The sequence below is a fragment of the Coffea arabica genome, chromosome 7c (genome assembly GCF_036785885.1).
Source record: "Coffea arabica cultivar ET-39 chromosome 7c, Coffea Arabica ET-39 HiFi, whole genome shotgun sequence".
NCBI lineage: Eukaryota > Viridiplantae > Streptophyta > Magnoliopsida > Gentianales > Rubiaceae > Coffea > Coffea arabica.
In genome coordinates this window covers 11,999,957-12,019,429 of record NC_092322.1, presented here as the reverse complement: position 1 = coordinate 12,019,429, position 19,473 = coordinate 11,999,957, and the positions used below count along the sequence as shown (strand labels likewise).

At 34.8% G+C, this 19,473-nt stretch overlaps 2 protein-coding genes across 2 annotated transcripts; both read left to right on the top strand.

Moving 5' to 3' along the window:
• Positions 1–1,469: 1,469 nt before the first annotated feature.
• LOC140010537 (zinc finger BED domain-containing protein RICESLEEPER 2-like) lies at positions 1,470–3,849 on the top strand. Its single transcript, XM_072057823.1, has 4 exons — positions 1,470–1,855; positions 1,978–3,026; positions 3,110–3,186; positions 3,751–3,849. Exons 1-4 carry the CDS (start codon positions 1,470–1,472, stop codon positions 3,847–3,849), a joined length of 1,611 nt encoding a protein of 536 aa, XP_071913924.1.
• An 8,883-nt stretch (positions 3,850–12,732) lies between these two features.
• On the top strand, positions 12,733–16,086 carry LOC113699272 (inositol-3-phosphate synthase). The gene is made up of 10 exons (XM_027219516.2): positions 12,733–13,196; positions 13,399–13,467; positions 13,616–13,751; positions 13,864–14,111; positions 14,219–14,445; positions 14,567–14,682; positions 14,776–14,952; positions 15,130–15,318; positions 15,434–15,496; positions 15,709–16,086. Exons 1-10 carry the CDS (start codon positions 13,009–13,011, stop codon positions 15,826–15,828), a joined length of 1,533 nt encoding a protein of 510 aa, XP_027075317.1. The 5' UTR covers positions 12,733–13,008; the 3' UTR covers positions 15,829–16,086.
• The last annotated feature ends 3,387 nt before the right edge of the window (positions 16,087–19,473 follow it).

Below are 19,473 nucleotides of genomic sequence, written 5' to 3'. Positions count from 1 at the left end.
ACCAATCCTAACTAGTAAACACGCTGCGAGACTTTGTTTAAATTAGATTGTATGTTTCCCTGACATAAATCCAATTACGCCAGTTGCTACTGAGATAGAGATATACTAACAAGTACGGATTCAATTACCCCTATTTAGCAAAATAACCTATATGAATAATTAATTATTGCGCACTAATCAATCATACACAAGAGTTATAACAATTAAAAACAGGAAACATATAAATATCAATAAATGAAGAAAATAATTAAAAAGGTTTAGATCTCACAGTAATTGTTGAACCAATTCGTCAGTTGCCCCCTTGACTAGAATTAGGGATTTAGTTCTCCATAATTAGAGAACAAACCGCGCGTGGAGAATTGGGAAAAGTCGCCGAATCGGACTTCTCAATTTCGGTCAGCAATAGAAGACACGAACAAGGGACTTTTGTTTCCTTCAATTGTTTCCAATCCAAGACATGTGAGTGATCCTGATTGTTTTCCCCCAATTGCATCAAAACAAAAGTAAAAAGCCAGAGCCAGTAGTCCATAATAGCGGCTAGCTTTTGGCTTTCTTCCCTTAATAGTTTTACAAAGCATACGAAAGGGTTTTTCTTCCTTTTTTGCTTTTTTTTTTCAATTCCGTCAAATACACGAATGCAAAGTGGTTCAAAAGTCAACAACGATGGCTTTTTTGTCTCCTAATGGCTTTTACAAAGCCAAACGAAATATCTCCCTCAAGCCTAGCGGGCCCCTGGGAGTCTCATTCCTTCTCACATTTGCAGCCGCCGAAAATGATGGGAGTCCTTTTCCTCTTAATCGAAATTGGTATTCGAAAATCGAACTCTCTAAATAAAATAAAATCTATTACACTTTAATTTCTTCAGCTTCTTAAGCGGACCCCACTGTTTGAAGTGCCTCATGTATGACGAATCCTCTAAATTTTGATTTTAAGCACTTTTTAACATCAATTCCTGCAATTAATACCAAAATCACATCTAAGTAGAATCCATCCAATTAATACAATATTTAGTCAAACAATTGTGCAATATTGCTCAAAATATTCCACTAAAATGCACCCTATCAGGCTGAGAGTCTTAGACAGGTAAACATCAGATGAGGTGTACAAAGTTGGTAGTATAGATAACAGAAATGCTATCCCATCATGATCCAACAAATGAGTTGTCAGAGCACATTCAGGAACAATGTTCTTATACAAGCCATGAGCCTACCAATATAAATGAGTTGATCCAACGTTCTTCTAAGCGTTCGAGACAGCTCACGTCACTGATTTGGAAGGAATTTGATATATTGTATGTTGAACCAAATGGTTCACAAAGAGCACAATGTAAATGGTGCAAGCGTGATTATGCATGTGGTGGAACAACCGGAACAAGCAACTTATGGCGTCATCTTTCAAATTGTACTAAGCGTAGATAATCTGATTTTGAAGAACAGTCTCCAATTGACCAAGAAATTTATCGGGAAAAGATGGGAATTGCTATTGTGAAGCATAACCATCCTTATAGACTGGTGGAGCAAGAAGGAATTCGAGACTTGTGTGTATACTTAAATTCAAATGCTTTACCCATTTCGAGAAACACGATAAAGGCTGATATTGAAAAGATGTACAAAAGGGAAAAAGAGAGAGTAAAGACAGAATTAAATTCAATTACAAGTCGAATTTGCCTTACTGCAGACTTGTGGACATTTATTGCAACAGATGGGTATTTGGCATTGACGGCTCATTTCGTGGATGAAGATTGGATTTTACAAAAGAGGGTTCTAAATTTTCACCACATGCCACCACCACATGGTGGTCCAATATTTGTTGTAAAAGTCATAGATTTATTGAGAGATTGGGCTGTTGAAAAAAAGTTTTTACTATCACATTGGATAACGCATCTTACAATGATGGTATGGTGAATCTGTTGAAGCAACATTTGAGGCTAAGAAATACACTATTTTGTGAGAGTGAATTTTTTCATGTAAGATGCAGTGCACATGTGCTAAATTTGATTGTCCAAGATGGTGTCAAAGTTATTTCCAAACCAGTATCAAAGATCCGAGACTGTGTGAAATATATCAGAGCTAGTGAATCAAGAAAGTTGAAATTTGCAGAGTGTATTGTTCAAGTTTCTTTGCCATGCAATAAGAGGGTGCATCAAAATGTCCCAACCAAATGGAACTCTACATTTGTGATGCTGGATAGTGCACTTGAATATAAGCTTGCCTTTCATCAGTTGCACGTGGTTGATCGCAGCTTCAGCAGATTTTACCCAACTGAAGAAGAATGGCTTAGGGTACAGAAATTTACAACACTGCTGAGGCCTTTTTATGACCTAACCACCCTTTTTTCGGGGACTAACTATCCAATTGCAAATTTGTATTTTCATGGTGTCTGGAAAATTCAAAAAGTTATCATGGAAGAGGTCAATAATTTAGACATTGAAGTGAGTGAAATGGCCAAGCAAATGAAACTGAAATTTGAGAAGTACTGGGAATGTTATAGCTTGGTTTTGAGTTTTGCTATTATTTTGGATCCGCGCTTCAAAATGGATTATGTGGTGTATGCTTTTAAGAAGTTGTATCCTTTTGATTATGAAGAACGTGCTAAGGAAGTTCGGGATAAATTTTATTTACTATTTGAGAAGTATGAGAATACTTTTGATGGTGATTTGCTAGATGGATCAATAGCAGGCTGCTCTAGTGGTGATTTGGGCAATGACAATGATGATTTTGCTGAATTTGAGAATCAACAACATGCAAACAAGAGGAATAAGTCACAAGTAGACTCTTATTTGGATGATACGCGACTCCTTTCAACTCAAGAATTGGATGTTCTCAATTTTTGGAAAGAAAACAAAAATCGGTACCCTATTCTTTCTTTGATGGCACGGGATATTTTAAGTATTCCTATCACTACAGTGGCCTCGGAATCAGCTTTCAGTATTGGTGGTAGAATTGTGGGTAAATTTCATACTTCGCTCCTACCAGAAAATGTGGAGGTCTTGTTATGTACTAGGGACTTGTTATATGGAGTAACAGGTATGTTATACTTAACCTTTTTGTGCACATGATCTTGTATTTTACTTTTTTAGTCACTTATTGAACTTTACTTTTGATTTCAGCTTCTGAAGATGAAGAAGATAGAGAAAGACTGAGTATTGACTTTGCATCTTTAGTTGCTAAACTTACTAACCTTCATGTTTAGGTAAGCTGTATTTTTATGATCATCACAACAAGAAGTTCCAGAAATTTTTTGTTGGAAAGTCACCTTCTGAGCCATTGAATTATTTTGGTTATCCTTAAAGCATATTCTAGAGGAAAATGTCACACCATTGAATATTTTGTACCGCATGGGAGTGAAAGAACAATCTGTGTGAGCTTAGGGTATCATTTCATGCTTGTATTGTATCATCTGGTAGTAAGTTAGGCAGGAAGGCTAAGTGCATTTATCTTTTGTTTAAGCTTTTAATTATTGCGTTGAAATTGATGATTTAAAATGAAAAGGATTTTCTGATGTTTGTTTGTAAGTTCTGTTTAGCTTCACAAGGAAATATGCTAGTAGATTAGAGTTGACTTTTGCAGTATCAACCCTTCCCTGTCCATTCACACTTCACAATTCTGAGCCTGACTGCAAATTTTTGTTTTGTTGATTGTCTTGATATATGGAGATTGTTAGAAATGTGGTGAAAAGAATTTTATCTTTCTGTCTAGATGAAATTTAAGTAGCAAAAAACAGAACTTTAAATTTGGTTTTGGTTGCCAGGAATCTTCTCTGTTTTCTGTTGAGCCAGCAGCAAACTTGTTGGCGGATTCCAACAGTGAGCTAGAGGAGTTTTATGCTATGCAGTTGTACGAAGCTTGAGAAGCTGAGTGCTTGTTAAGTATTTTGATAGAGTTGGCTTCACCTAGATTTTGAAAACTGAGAAGAGGATTTTTTTTTGCAAATTTGAAGTACTGTCATTTCCATTTACTTATTCTGCTTCTCATGCTGCATGAGCAATCTTATTAAACTCTCTTGCAATCCTACATCAATAACACTAATCCTAGATGCATATATCATCAACCAGTGGATCAATAATTGACAAATCTTCCTCGTGAGTTTGCAAGAGCTTTATAACTGAGGACCGGTCACCTTCAAGGGTACACAATTTTTAAGTTTATTGTGATAATATTTTGATGAGTGGATGATAAAATTTCACTAAAATCTTCACTAGGCACTCGGGATTCAGTATAAACTTTCAAATTCCTTTTAGATTTGTTTAGCTAGATATAGTTGGATTAATATGTTCTTCATCGCTATAATTGTTTCATTATGTATCAAATTTGAATGCATGACACGTCTAAAAAGAAATTTCACAATTTCTTTAGCATAATTTCCTTTAACAAAATTTGCTCTCTTTAGATGCCTCAATCCACAGGCAGACTTAGGTCATTTCAACTTACATTTTTTATACGTGCATAAGTATAATTCTTCTTTCAACTCTAAATAGAAACTAATAAAGGGACATTAAAAACCAAGGCCTCTGATTCCACAAAAGAAAGATAGGGCAAATAAACAGCGGCTTTCCGGAATCATGAATGCTAAAATTTTGGTTTGGCTGCATCGATGGCACCACAACGTTCTTCACAACAAACTTTGTTTTCATTGGCACGAAAAAGGAACCTCGTGATTCACCAAATTGGAGAAAGCAATTCAATGGAATTGACTTGGCCATCAATTGATTCATTAATTAGAGCATCCTACATAACTCTAATTGGAGAAAGGGAAAAGGAAGAAAAAGGACAAAAAAGTGGAAAAGAAAAGTAAGTATCCAAAACATCCACATGATTCCAATCAATTATTTTTTTCAAAAAGTTTGGCTCAAAGCATCTTTTTTTTTTTTTTGGTGGTTATTTCTTGGTACCACAATAGCTGGTCAACTTGACAAACCCCTTGTTCAATACCTAGCACTTTCTCGTAGAAATTTTTACTCGCTTTTCATCATTCATTTCCTAACAAAGTCATTTTCAGTTTTTATTTTCCATGGTCCCAATATACACAAAAATTTGAGGCTGATTACATCAGGAAATTGCGCATCACTTTCCACGTTTGAGAAGGAAGATACGATGGTTTTGAAGTTGGATTAATCTTTCATACACTGATAGTATATACACTTTTAATATTGGATGAAGAACAATTATGTAACACATGTAATGAATCAAACAGTAATAATGTATATACTAGCAATGTATTATATATTTACTCTTTCAAATTTTACTACTGTTCCAGTGACACAGGGAACAAAAGTGCAAAAATTAGTGGGGTAGGATTAAAAAGCATAGAAACACATTGGGAAAGAAAGCACACGAGGAGACCGGGCTTCTTAGTATAATGGGAGCAGGGTGTGGAACCCCTCACTTAACCATATCTTCTCAACAACTCAATAATTCACTTATTTTGAAAAAAAAAAAAAAAAAAAGGGCTTTGTTTTTTGTTTTTTTCCAAGACGATAACATAGCACTATATTGCAAAGAGAAAACAGTAATACCAATTACAAAATTGGAGCAACTACCCCATATCTCTCCTGGCTAACCTAGTTAACCAAGCAGGAAAGGAGTCCTTCCACTGGATTTCAGTGACTAAATTTAAGGCAAATTTTGCCCAATCATGACTGACATAGTTACCCTCTCTACCCCAAAAGAGAAGGAACATTTACTAAAATCTTCTCTCGTCTTCATAATGTCTTCCACAGTGGTTCCAATTCTTGCATCTTGGTTGTTTTCTTCCACGATTGCACTAACAAGGGCTTTGTTCACTATCCATATTTGTTAACCCCTTAGATTTAAGAAGCAAAGAAAAAGAAGGAAAATTTAAATTCAAAATTTCTAACTCCTGCAATTTGAATCTTAACTATTTGACCAACGTCTTGTCGAATAGGAATAAACTATGCATATCTCAAGACTATACATATGTGTGCGCGCGCGCGAGTGTGCGCGCATGTCTCGTACCTTTACCGGAAACGTGGAAAAAAAAAAAAAGAAAAGAAATCCTAACAGTTACCCTTATAACCTACCTCACGATTGAAAGAACTATTAGACAAGCTATGCTCATTCTCTTACAAACGCCACAACCCAAAAAAAAGAGATTTGGCTGGAGGGCTCCGGCTAACACACATAATTTACCATCTGAACAAACTACGCATTTTCACTTCATTTTTAGTCACATTTCGACTTAATATCACGTTTCTCCAAAGGAAAAACAAACACTTCAAATTTTCAACCCCTATTAATGAGTGTGGCTGAACATTCATTAGCCAAAATTAACGAAAAGTTATTAAAGAATTTCAATTACCTTGTTGATTACTCTTGTGTTCACGGCTCTGTGCAAGTCTCCATGTATTTACGAAAGAATAAATGAATAAATTATGAGGTAAATCAGACAAAAAAGCAGCAAATCTTATCAGAATCGACATTTAGATTTCAACTCAACCCAGATAATGATAAGATAAACATCACTGGGCAAATCTAGAAACTCTAAAGAATGAATAATATAATTAAAGTAATGAGAACGTTCAAGTACTTCAAAATTGTTGCGGCTTAACTATTCTAATCAACAACGGCTGACAACCTTTGATTTCGAACTGCATATATTTCCTTTGAAGCTCAAAGTCAAATTTTTGAACAACTTCTGCATTATAATACAAAAACAAAAGATGAATTAATACTCGAGTGGAGGGATGAAGCTTTTTGGTGTATTTAGCATAATTAAATCTGAATTGAAAGATCTTGATTTATGGATTAATCTTTCCTACACTATCAATATATACACTGACGGAGTTGGATGAATATCATATCATTTGAATTTGAATTCAAACATCAAATTTTGTATATGTAGCATACATCTAGACCCGCTAATATATACACTGTCAGTGTATAAAAGATTTATTCTTTTTTTTTTAAGGACGAATAAGTGATTAAAACTTCTACCTATGCCCAAGAAGGCATACAAGGTCCCCAACCCCACCCCCCACCCCAAAAACCCCAAACCAATAGCATTAAAAAAACGTTTAAGAAACAGTAGAAATAGTTGAAAGCTTTCTGGTTATCTTTATACTTTGATTACAGCTTTTCCTCGTTGTCGAATTCAGAGTTGAAATTTTATGTCTAACAATTGAAAATAAAAAGGGTATATAAAGGAACGAAAGGGTATAAAAAAAATTACGGCCGCAAAATGACTTGTATCATTCATAATGCCTTAGAACTACTCAAATGATAGTGATCTCGTGTGGGTTAGTAGTAGATTTGGTCACCAATCGATCATATGGCATGCTTTTGAAAAGAAACAAAGCGAAAAAGAAAAAAAAAACAAAGATAGATAAAAACAAACACAAGAATTGAACATTTTGTCCAATGAGAAGTGAGTGTGTACATTTATGTAATCCGAAAACTTATACGTGTTTTTTATCTGCCCTTTAGCAGCCCTTTTGAGATTCTAATGGTCCACCATGCGTGAAAGTGAAAGTGAAAGCAATTGCATTAGGTAAGCAAAAATTGATTTTTATATACGGATACCTGCACATCCCAACTAATTTTACAGAAACCAAATGTGCTAAGTAGGGAGGGACGTTTCATGTACTTGGAAATATGATAGCCACTCATGGCTCATGCCGAGGGTTTGCATCAGGACCATACATGGAGTCAGTGGTTGGAGATTCCTGTCAAATTCACCCTTGTCCTTGGGATAATAATATAATAATTTTTGGAGCATCTAAAGAAGGGAGTCATGTGATTAAAATAAAGAATAAATCTTATATACACTACGATGTATATATTATCATCGTTTGATTCATGACATATGTGTAAAAGTTGAATTTTAAATTTAAATTTTGTATAATTATTATTTATCCAATGCTGACAATATATACACTGTCAATGTAGGAAATATTAATTCTAAAATAAATTCTATAAACTTCAAAGTACATATTATTTCTCTTTAAAAAAAAAAAGGAAATAGTTAAGCCAGAAATTACAGTGAATTGCATTAGATTCAACTCACGAGTGACTTTTATTGCACGAGTGACTTTTTGAAAAGAAAAGCCCTGGAGCAATTCAACTCATACTGTAATTAGTCGAATTTATTCAACAAGCTTCATTTGAATACCAGAACTTAAGTAGTCCGATTTTCAAAAAATTCAATAACTCAAATTGTGTTGCATCACTTTATGGGATGATGTAATATACAATTTACGTCATTGAATTTTTAAAAATCAAATTTACCCAAATATAAGTAATGAGTTACACTGGATAATTGTCTTACAAAAAAAAACATGAAATACATGACTTTAGAGAAAAGTAACACTAGTGCTAAACTCTTCATTGGTAATTGTACTACGAATAAAAAGTGTAAAGTGGAATAGAAGATATATTATAAGTTATATCAAAAGTTATATCTCTATTACTCATTTAACTAATTCTGTCAAAATAGCTTCAAAATATATCATAAATTATGAAGGTATATCTGTTAATTCATCATCAATGATATCACAAATAGGGCCCAATAATCTGACAAGGGAGGTATCTGATATTTTGCAAAGTTCAGGGGAGGTGACTGAGACTGTCAGAAACCTCAGGGTAGGTTTCTGAAATTATCCCAAAAAAAAAAAACAAAGTAGGTTAAATTCAATAACCAAATGTGATATCCAGCTGTATCCGAAACTTTTTCTCACATTTACTCCTAACTTTTATTCTGGAAATTAAAATTAATTCACGAGAATTTCAGATGATGATGATTGATGGCCGTATTCAGAAATTTTGGCCTTGGGGTCAATTTCCCAAAGGCACTCCTAGGACCATTGCTTACCAAAATTTAATATTGATGGCACCATATCTATGTTATAGTCACATATATTCGTAGAATACTGATCAATTTGTTAATGATCATCGTGCAAACCGAACATTTCCTTCCTTTTTTACTTCGAATCTTTGACTAATGAAAGTGATGCAAAAGTGGCCCAGAAAGCTATTTCAGCAAACTTCAACTTGATCAAACAATTACGTTGTGGCAACAGCGAGAAGTTATGGAAAATTTTGTATAAAGAAAATTAGTTTATAGGTCTACAAAGAACTCTTTTTCTAACACTGCAAGAAATTTTAAGCTTTCCTAACTTGTTGGATTGCTGTAAGTCACGAAAAGTTTGCTTTTTATGACATAAACTGGTGATAGTAATAATAGGCATGGTTTTTAGAGACAAAGGGTATGATCTTAAGTGATAAATAATAGTATGACATTCATATATGAGTTAAAACTGATCTTGTGACTTATAAATAAGAGTCAAGTCTATAATATTGTCATAAAAATATCGGGTGGCTTGTAAAGATCAATTGTGATTATATAGACAAATGAAGGCTCATTTGGAAGATAGTTATCGAGCTCGAGATGAGGGGAAAATGGAATAAGACACTTGAAGCAAGCGAAAAAAAAAGGGTGCAGTCCAAGAATCATTGTGATTGGTTAGTAGGTTATTTGGAAAAAAAAAAAGTTTTAAAATTATACGGTAATATTTTTTGTGACAAAAGGCTCATTTGAAAGATAAATGATAATTTTAAAATATATTTATGACACAAATCTAAATTTATTTTGCAAATAATCATTTATCCAAACAAACCTAATATTTCAATTTTCCCGGTCCGAACTTATTAAATTGCTTTGGCACCTCAAAGAGTCAAGGATTCGAATCTTCTTCCTTTTTAATATGAAACGAAACATACTGTATCTGGTTGTTTATATTCTAAACAAGTGTGTGATGGTGTTTGTGTGGTACATACTTGATCAAAACTCAAGATTGCCAATTTGGCAATTTCACTAAAAATAAAAGTTAACCCTATTTCCAATCCAACAGATTTTGCTTTTAATCACCCTTTTAATATCACATGTCTGAGAAACACTATCATTTTCTTTTTCAAATTTGAACTTTTTAAGTAGTTTATTTGGTATTAAGCAAGAAGGGATCGAAACTGGTACCAAGTGAAGATTCGGATAAGGGTGCAATCAAGTTAAGTCTGATTCGAGTAGTGCACTGCTCAAGTTTAATTCTAATTAAAAAAAACGTGGATTTGAACTCGGCCTCGAACTCTTGAGTGTCAAGTTCGAATTTGAGTTCAATTTTATTTTGCCTTATTCAAGTTCGAACTCGAGTTTGATTTTGTTTTACTTTACTCAAATTTGAACTCAAACTCATGCAAATCGAGCCTAATTGGAAACATAAATTTATATTTTATATAATGTTAAATAGGGGATAAAATAGACATTTCATATTAACAAATAAAAAATTAAAATGTGTGTGTGTGTGTGTGTGTGTGTGTGTGTGTGAAGCATGACTTTGCCCGATCAAACTCAACGAGTTTTCAAACTTCACACATTAGACTTGAACTCAACTCGTCAAGTGGCTTGAACTTGAGTTCGAACTCAATCAACGTAAGTTTGAGCTCAAATTTTGACCGAACAAGTTTACAAGCTATTCGATTGAGTTCGATTCATTTGCAACTCTAGATTCAAGGACTCTGCAATCACCAATTGTCCGTCACACCATACAATATAAGTATTAACATTATAAATGCACACAGTTAAGCAATACCAAGCAAACCACATGGAGGGAGAGATAAATTTGATGGTACGAAAAAAGAGAGCATAAATAAAAGTTCTTGATGCAAGGCCCTCACTTGCACTTAAAAAAAAAAAAAAAACAAAGACAAAGTAGAATTTTTCACTCATTAAAATTTGTGTCTCACAATATATCCATACGTACAATTACAAATTCACCCAAGTTTGGACCATCAATTATGCAATTCCATAAGAGGAAGAGAGGCCCCTTCCCCGTCCCACCGGAAGTATGGCTCACCCCTCTACTCCACAACCCCTCCCTAACTCACTTTGCCCGTTGGAGGGATGGATGTTGATAGGATACGAGTGATTCACGAGTCGTCGTCAAAAACGTCCCAGTTGCTTCGAGTGCGTTCTCAAGGGAACTCATTTGGGACCCACTGTCCAATCAGAAGTCCCCAAATCAACTTCACAACTTCGCGCCACGCGTGTATCCCTGTCTCAATCTCCTGTGTCTCTCATCTCGCGCGTCATTACTCATTCCACACGAGTGGTTCAGTGGCGTTTGCCCGCAGGCCTTCTTCATCGCTCCCGCCTCAAACTAGTCCTCTAACTCGACGACTTCGGCTGCTGAAGCTCAACCCAAACAATTCTTAGGGGAATATTTGGTTAAGATAGGATTAAGATTTAAAGGTGAGTTTTGTATGAGAAATTTTATGGGGGTCTATTGTGGAGCTCGCTAATTCCACATTAAGCACAATTTAAATAAGATTGTGGCGTATTTATTTGTCTAATTTGACAGTAGTATTTCATTGGTTAAAGATTAATTACTAGACTTATCAAAAAGTTTATTCGAGTTGTAATAAAATAATATAAATTTTCCTTTTTTTTTTTTTTTGTGGAAGTGCATTAAGATTCGAGTGATAATCTTGAAAATGTTATCTTGTGCTGCCATTTTAGTCATCTCTACTTTAAACTTGTGTTTGGAGGACGAGAGCACAAAATGGAAGAGTCCATAGACTAACTTACAAGTTGTGCCATTTAAGTGTAGGTAGACGATGCACAAAATGTGAATTTAGGACATTATTTTACGGTGAATGCTACAACTAAGGCATTGTTTGATAATCTAATTCAGCACTTAAATTTAATGGAATCAGATCTTAATATATTCAAACTGTTTGATAACTAAAAATTGAACATCTGAATTAATTAAGTGACATTGAATTTTCTTAGACAAAATTTGCTCTCAAAATTAAGTAATAAACTATTCACTTATCACTGAATATGTATGTACTTAAATGTATTAAATTTAATATTTAACAATTTAATAATTTAATAGATTCAAATTTCAAATTTCAGTTTTATCAATCGCACCTTAAGTGTTAATACCTTGAATGAACCACCACACTTTTTTTAAAAAAAAATTAAAAATTAAAAATTTTGGGGCCATTCTTGGCCTTGAACTGGCTGGAGCAATTGAGAATTGAAATCCCTGATTCTTTTTTGCTTGTCTTCCTCATATGTATTATGCATTGATATACCAAACTATGTGATGCTTAAATTTGAAATAATAGTAAGTTAATATAATGCTTGATATGAGCTGCTTTTATAAGCTTCTAAAGCATGAACTAAAGTGTTTTTTTTTTTTTTTCATTTTTGGTCCTAAAAGTATGAAATAAAAAAAGTATGAAATAAGTTACACGAACACAGAAAATGTTTTTTTTTTTTCAATTGCCAAGATGAAAGGTCAAGAATTAGAGATCTTGAATTATATTTTGTCCTTCTACTTTGCTACTTCTCAAATTCCACCCTTCTTCATCTGCAAAGCCATCCAAAGAAGAATGCGGATTCAATTTGGCTTAGACGCCCCCCGACTGGTGTCCACCGGCTAGCCACTACTGTCAATTTCCCCAATTTTCCCACCTCCAACAAATATCATTTACGCAACCATTCTCCACACAGTCACACACTAACAGCAACAGAAAGAAACATGGGCTTCTCGTTTAGTTTTAATACAAAATTTTGCATGGCTAAGCTTCACTAAATCGTACGAGCAGCCAATTATGATTGCAAAACGTGGGGTCAAAACCAGTCACCTCCCACCACGTGTCCCTCGAAGTGAGCCACTTGGGCTATATATGCAGCCCCTTGGGAAGCCAAACGCAGAGATTACACACACAACACACACTTGAGAGTGAGAGAGCGGTGTTCTAGGAGTTCAGTTGAAGGCAGGGAGAGATTGAGAGGAAAATTTGAAGAAAAATCAGTTAAAAGGACTCCTTTCTGGAGTCCTAAAATTGTGGGTTTTTTTTGTTTCCCCATTTTTTCTTCTCAGCTCAATTCTTTCCTTCGCCTTTCTTGCTCTGTCTCCCTCTGCCTCACGAGTGTTGTTGAAATTGTAGCGTGGTTTGTCTGACATTTGTTTATTTGTTGTAATTAAAGATGTTTATCGAGAACTTTAAGGTTGACAGCCCCAATGTGAAGTACTCCGAGAGTGAGATTCACTCTGTTTATAACTATGAAACCACCGAACTTGTTCATGAGAACAGAGACGGTACTTATCAGTGGATTGTCAAGCCCAAATCTGTTCAATATGAGTTCAGGACTGATATTCATGTCCCCAAATTAGGGTGAGAATATTCGTATTCTGAAACCAACCCTTTTCTTATTTTTGCCCAAATCACCTAAAATGCAGAGATTCTTGGGGGAAAAAAATAGTAGGAGTGATAAAAAAAAAAGGGCTTTTTTTTGGGTATATTATACTAATGCATAATCGAGTTTGTTTTGTTTCTCATGGTATGATTTTGTTTTGTTTGGTTTGTTTTTGCATAGGGTTATGCTTGTGGGGTGGGGAGGGAACAATGGTTCAACTCTGACAGGAGGCGTCATTGCAAACAGGGAGTAAGTCAATTCATTCTTGGTTTTCAAATTTCGTTGAGATTAAGGTTGTTGATAGTCAAATCCAAGCTCTGAATTTTTTTTATATGTATAATTCTGATGGGATCCGGTGAAATAATATTGGAATATGGCTTAATTAAAATTTTTGCAGGGGAATTTCTTGGGCGACCAAGGACAAAGTGCAACAAGCAAATTACTTCGGCTCTCTTACCCAGGCATCTTCCATAAGGGTTGGATCCTTCAATGGAGAGGAGATCTATGCCCCATTCAAGAGCCTCCTTCCCATGGTATGCATGGCCATGGCCCACCACATGTCTTGATTGTGTAAAACCAGGGTAGGTCTTATTGATGATTTTAAGAATAATAATTCATTTTTAATGATTTGGCCATGATGAACAGGTCAACCCAGATGACATTGTTTTTGGAGGGTGGGACATAAGCAACCTGAATTTGGCTGATGCCATGGCCAGGGCTAAGGTCTTAGATATTGATCTACAGAAACAATTGAGGCCCTACATGGAATCCATGGTCCCTCTCCCTGGTATCTATGACCCTGATTTCATTGCTGCTAATCAAGGCTCACGTGCTAACAACTTGATCAAAGGAACCAAGAAAGAACAAGTTGAACAAGTTATTAAGGATATTAGGTACTAATCTTATTCACTTATCATCATTAAGGCTAATGATAAAGTGGGCTTGGTTATTTCTTTACCTAATTTCTGTTTTTTTTTTTTTCAATTGTCGTGTATAATAGGGAGTTTAAGGAGAAGAACAAGGTGGACAAGATTGTTGTCTTATGGACCGCTAACACAGAGAGATACAGCAATGTTGCTGTTGGCCTTAATGACACGACGGAAAATCTTCTTGCTGCTTTGGACAGAAATGAGGCTGAGATTTCACCCTCCACCTTGTATGCTATAGCTTGCATGTATGAAAATGTCCCTTTTATAAACGGGAGCCCTCAGAACACCTTCGTCCCAGGTTTCTTCCTTTCTCTGTTAATCTTTATGATGAACTTTTTGGAACAGGCTTCTAACCCCTCAGTTTATTGTAATTGTCCGACAAAAATTATTAATTTGGTTACGGTACTGAATTATGTCAGGTTTGATTGATTTGGCCATTAAGAGGAACTGTTTGATTGGTGGAGATGACTTCAAGAGCGGGCAGACAAAGATGAAATCTGTGCTTGTTGATTTCCTTGTGGGGGCTGGTATCAAGGTATAGCCGGTCTTCTTCAGTGTTTTGTAAGATTACAAAGGACTGCTAACTCTTTAACTTATCTTGGTGGGATGTGTGTAATTTGCTTGCCAGCCAACTTCAATTGTGAGCTACAACCATTTGGGGAACAATGATGGCATGAATCTTTCTGCCCCTCAAACTTTTAGGTCCAAGGAGATCTCCAAAAGCAATGTGGTGGATGACATGGTTGCCAGCAATGGTATCCTTTATGAACCTGGGGAGCACCCTGACCATGTTGTTGTCATTAAGGTACTGATAGAAATAAACGCATCTTCTTGTCCTGCAGTTGAAAAGTTGTGTCTAAAACCATGTTTGTGGAGCTATATGTAGTTAAGCAGCTCTTAATCTTCATATGATTTCTTAATATTCTTAAGTTTCTTGATGATCATTCGATGTGGGGCTGATGAAATTTGTATGTTGCTGCAGTATGTGCCATATGTTGGAGACAGCAAGAGAGCCATGGATGAATACACATCAGAAATATTTATGGGGGGAAAGAGCACTATAGTGTTGCACAACACTTGTGAAGACTCTCTTTTGGCTGCTCCAATCATCTTGGATCTTGTCCTCCTTGCTGAACTTAGCACTCGCATTCAGCTCAAAGCTGAAGGAGAGGTCAGTCACATTTGTCACTTAAAAAATCATTTGCCTTTATTCTGAATAGTGAGTTCTTGATGATGCATATACTTGCTCTTATGCTCTTCCATTTCCAATTTGATTTTGTTTTCAGGGAAAGTTCCACTCCTTCCACCCTGTGGCCACAATTCTCAGCTATCTCTCTAAAGCCCCTCTTGTAAGTTGTTAATACTTTGCTCTTTCCTCCTGATTTTTCAGAGCCAATCTTAGCCTCAAAACTCACAAATGCAGCCAAATATGCCCAGTTTCACCTGATTCCTGTGTTTATCATTCATGCAACACACCACCAGAAACGCACTGGTTGGCTTGAAATCGCAATGGTATTCATTTTATGGTGTAGTAATTGATTGATTTCTTGGGGAAAAACAGGTACCACCAGGCACACCAGTGGTGAATGCACTTTCAAAACAGAGGGCAATGCTAGAGAACATATTGAGGGCTTGTGTTGGACTCGCACCAGAGAACAACATGATTTTGGAATATAAATGAAGAATTTGCATCCATCTGATTTATGGATGTTTAGCAACAGATTCATAGTAAGGAAAATTAGTTCCGTGCTGTTTGTTCAAGGAACCATCCTTTCTTTCCTTTTTTTTTTTTTTTTTTTCTTCCTCTTTTTGTTATTTTTAATCCTTTGTAAGCTAGTATGTCATGTGTCAATGTCTTCTTTTGAAGATGTAATATTCTGGTCATTTACTGTGTAATTTGGCTGGTAATTAAGATAATGTCTTTCAGTTGTTGATCTCACTTTGCTTAGCAGCCGTTTTAATTTTCTGCTAATTCACCTATCGTTGTGATAAAATGAAACAATTTTTGAGCTGATGATACAAGTAATTAGTGATCCCTAACATGCAAAATTCAGTAGAATTAGTAAAGAAAAAAAACACTGTACGTAGAAAGATTACCAAAATACAGTAGATATATAACCACCATGGTAGGATGCCAAAATTGCTGAACTTGATGTACGAGATGTGATAGCTAATGTAAACTAATCTCAATCACAATGAACATGTATGGAATAAAGGAAGAATCAAAACATTTGCTAATTCTGTAGAGTAATTATGATTCTTTACAATCCCCATTCAGTTGCTATTCAATTCCCTTTCAAAATTGGGAGAAGCCACAGGATCCCCTCGGAGGCAATTTCCACCTAATCCACTCAATTTTAGGAGAGCTATTATAACACATACGAATTCTACATAAATTGATGTCCTCCAAGCTGTATTTTATATAAACACGAAGTATTTTGTACTGCTTGAAGCTCTAACATATACAAAATTCGATTTGAAATACAAATATAATCCATCTATTAAAACTCGACTCAGCTTGTCTGCACCTCTAACCATCAGAATCAACAGCCGGTTTTCAAATACAGCCAAATCTAATGGCAAATAAGAGAACAAGCCAACGTCCACTAACCTGAGAATGGCTTTGAATGGCAACTTAATTACCAAAAATTACAAAAATAATCAGTTCAAAGCACAACTAAAAAGCCACTCAAATTGATCTGAATTGCCAAATAATCTGTCCAAATCATTGCTCAATTCACTGTAGCAATCATGTTGACTCTTTTTTTTTAAAAACAAATAAAATAGAAGCTAATATTATTAATAAACTAGTTGAAAATCGTCCAGTATGATTTATTCGACTAAGAAAGCTGCACTAATGGCTCTTTTATGTATCTCAAAGATTTGTGATGAATTACTAGTTCTGTCATGAATTACTAGTTCTATCATGATTGATTGTGGGACAGAAGGGATGGAAAAAAAGGAGTAATTTGAGTTGACACAAAGTATTATTTAATGAACCTTCTTCAAGTGCTTTAAATTGCCATCTAAATACTAAAGCACGAAAAAAAAAATTCAAATCCAGATATCTGTTGAGCTAACTCTAAATCCAAGTAATTTGAAAATGGGTAGTTTTTAGTTTTTAGTGCCCGAATCTCTTGAATTTGGGAGTGCATTTTCCACGGAATCCTCTATTATCCAAACTAACCTGTAAATTAAGGCTGAATACTTAAATTCCACAAGATTTGGAGCCCAACTTCTTCCATTGCAATGGACCTTGCATGAACTCAGCCGACCACAGCTTTTACGAAAATGAGAAGGCCTAATGAGCCCATTTAATCCAACAGGAGTCTTTTTTGGTTTAGAGCCCATCCACACTTTCTAATGCTTCTTAAACAGACAAATCTGGTTGCCGAAGAAGGCCTACAAGCCCAAAAAACCATAAGAGCAACTTTCTTTTTTGCCTAGTGGAATGAAATTTTTTGATTAGAAAAAGAGAGGGAAGAAGAACAATCTCTGAAGCCGCCTTTTTTATGCCCTTGTTCTCGTTACTTTAGATTTTACAAAAATTGATTATGAAAAGTGATTATAAAGAATCAACAAAATTTATTTTTCGATTGATTATGAATTTTATTTTTTTTTTATTTTTAAAAACCTACAATTTGAATGCCAAAATAATCGAGAACATCACAAAAGACTAATTATCCAAAATCCAAATCTATAATCAACTAAAATCATCAATTGAGAGCAAGCCCTATCTGTCATGTAAGATTCTCAAATTTCTTCAATTTCTTCTGTAGCTATCACCCCTTAATTACGATTTCTTCATTTTTTTGTTGTTAATTAAGTTTTTTGTTTAGGGAATAATTTCATAACCCTCCCTTGCGATTTCTGACAATTGCAATCACCTCCCTTGAGATTTTAAAAAATAACACTTACCTCCCTTGACAACTCTACAAATTCTAAATAAAAAGTGGGTGTAAAGGAAAAAGAAATCCGCATTTTGCAAATATTTGTTATCCAAAAGCTCTAACTTCATCTCACCAAATACATTATATTTAATTTATAAGTCATTTAAAAGAACTTCTTGCTTAGTTTTATAAATAACCTACTAGTAAGGATGCATTTGCAACAAACAGTTTTTTTTTTTCGCAATACCTTAAAATATAGCCTAAATTTTACAGCAAAAAAAAAACTACCTTAAAATTATTTGCTTAGTAAATAATGCCGATATTTGATTTTTTTTTTGTCATTTAATTTGTTTTGTAAATCAAATAGGAGCAAATGCTGGCAATTTGTCCCAAGTCCCAATGGGCTACCCATGCCCAAAGGAACTTTGGGCGGGATGGGTATTATAATTTGATATTGGGTTTAAGTTGGGACACATCCCAACTATACCCATTAATGAATGGGAAAGGGTGGGAAATACTTGGGTACCCATTGGGCTCAAATAGCAAGGGCTCAGTTTGGATTAGCTATTTTTTGGGGGGTATTTTTGAAATATTTTATTATAACAATGTATATGAAAAATTTTTACTATAAAATTTTTTTGAAATATTTGATATACTAATATGGATGGGATGTTTCTTGAGTTATTGTATATTACTGTAACATTGTATTTGAAAAACTTATTTTTTGGAAAAATAGTCAATCCAAACGGAGTCTTAGATTCAAAAATTATCTTTAACAATTTTTATAGTCATACCAGCGAATATAATCTAGTAGTCTTCCTAGTCATTATCCACAAAAATTTCTAGCATTTCAGTCAGTTTAGGCCTGTCATCCTTGGACAATGACGAGAATAAATATTCAACATCCTAAGGACCTTGGCCATCTTGATATATGTTAGAATATGTCTGTATATCTATCTTTTCCTTTATTTGTTAATCCAATTTTTGGTGGGAATCTTGAGTATAAAGCACTTGCATGTTTATTTAATAAAACTAAAAGAAATTTAATAAATCAAAAATATTAAAATTATATAAAAAATATAAAATGAATTAAAGGAAAAAAATATGTAGGAAATGGATTTGGGTATTGGGCGGGATCAATCTAAACCCATCCCAAAGTGATCCCGCCCAAGTTAGTCCCAAAACACATATGGGTAAGGTTGGGCCCAAACCCATATGACTCGGTTCCATCTCAAACCCAAGCAAATCCCGCTCATCCCGCCCATTTTGCCACCTCTAGGAGCAATATAGAATATTCATTAGATTATTTGTATTTACATCACAATTTGTTACCAAAACATATCTCCTAAAGAAAGTTTTTGTAATTTTTCAAACTTTAAGGAAAGGGACTGCAATCATTACAAACCTTAGGAGAGGTAGCCTTCGTTTAGATGTCC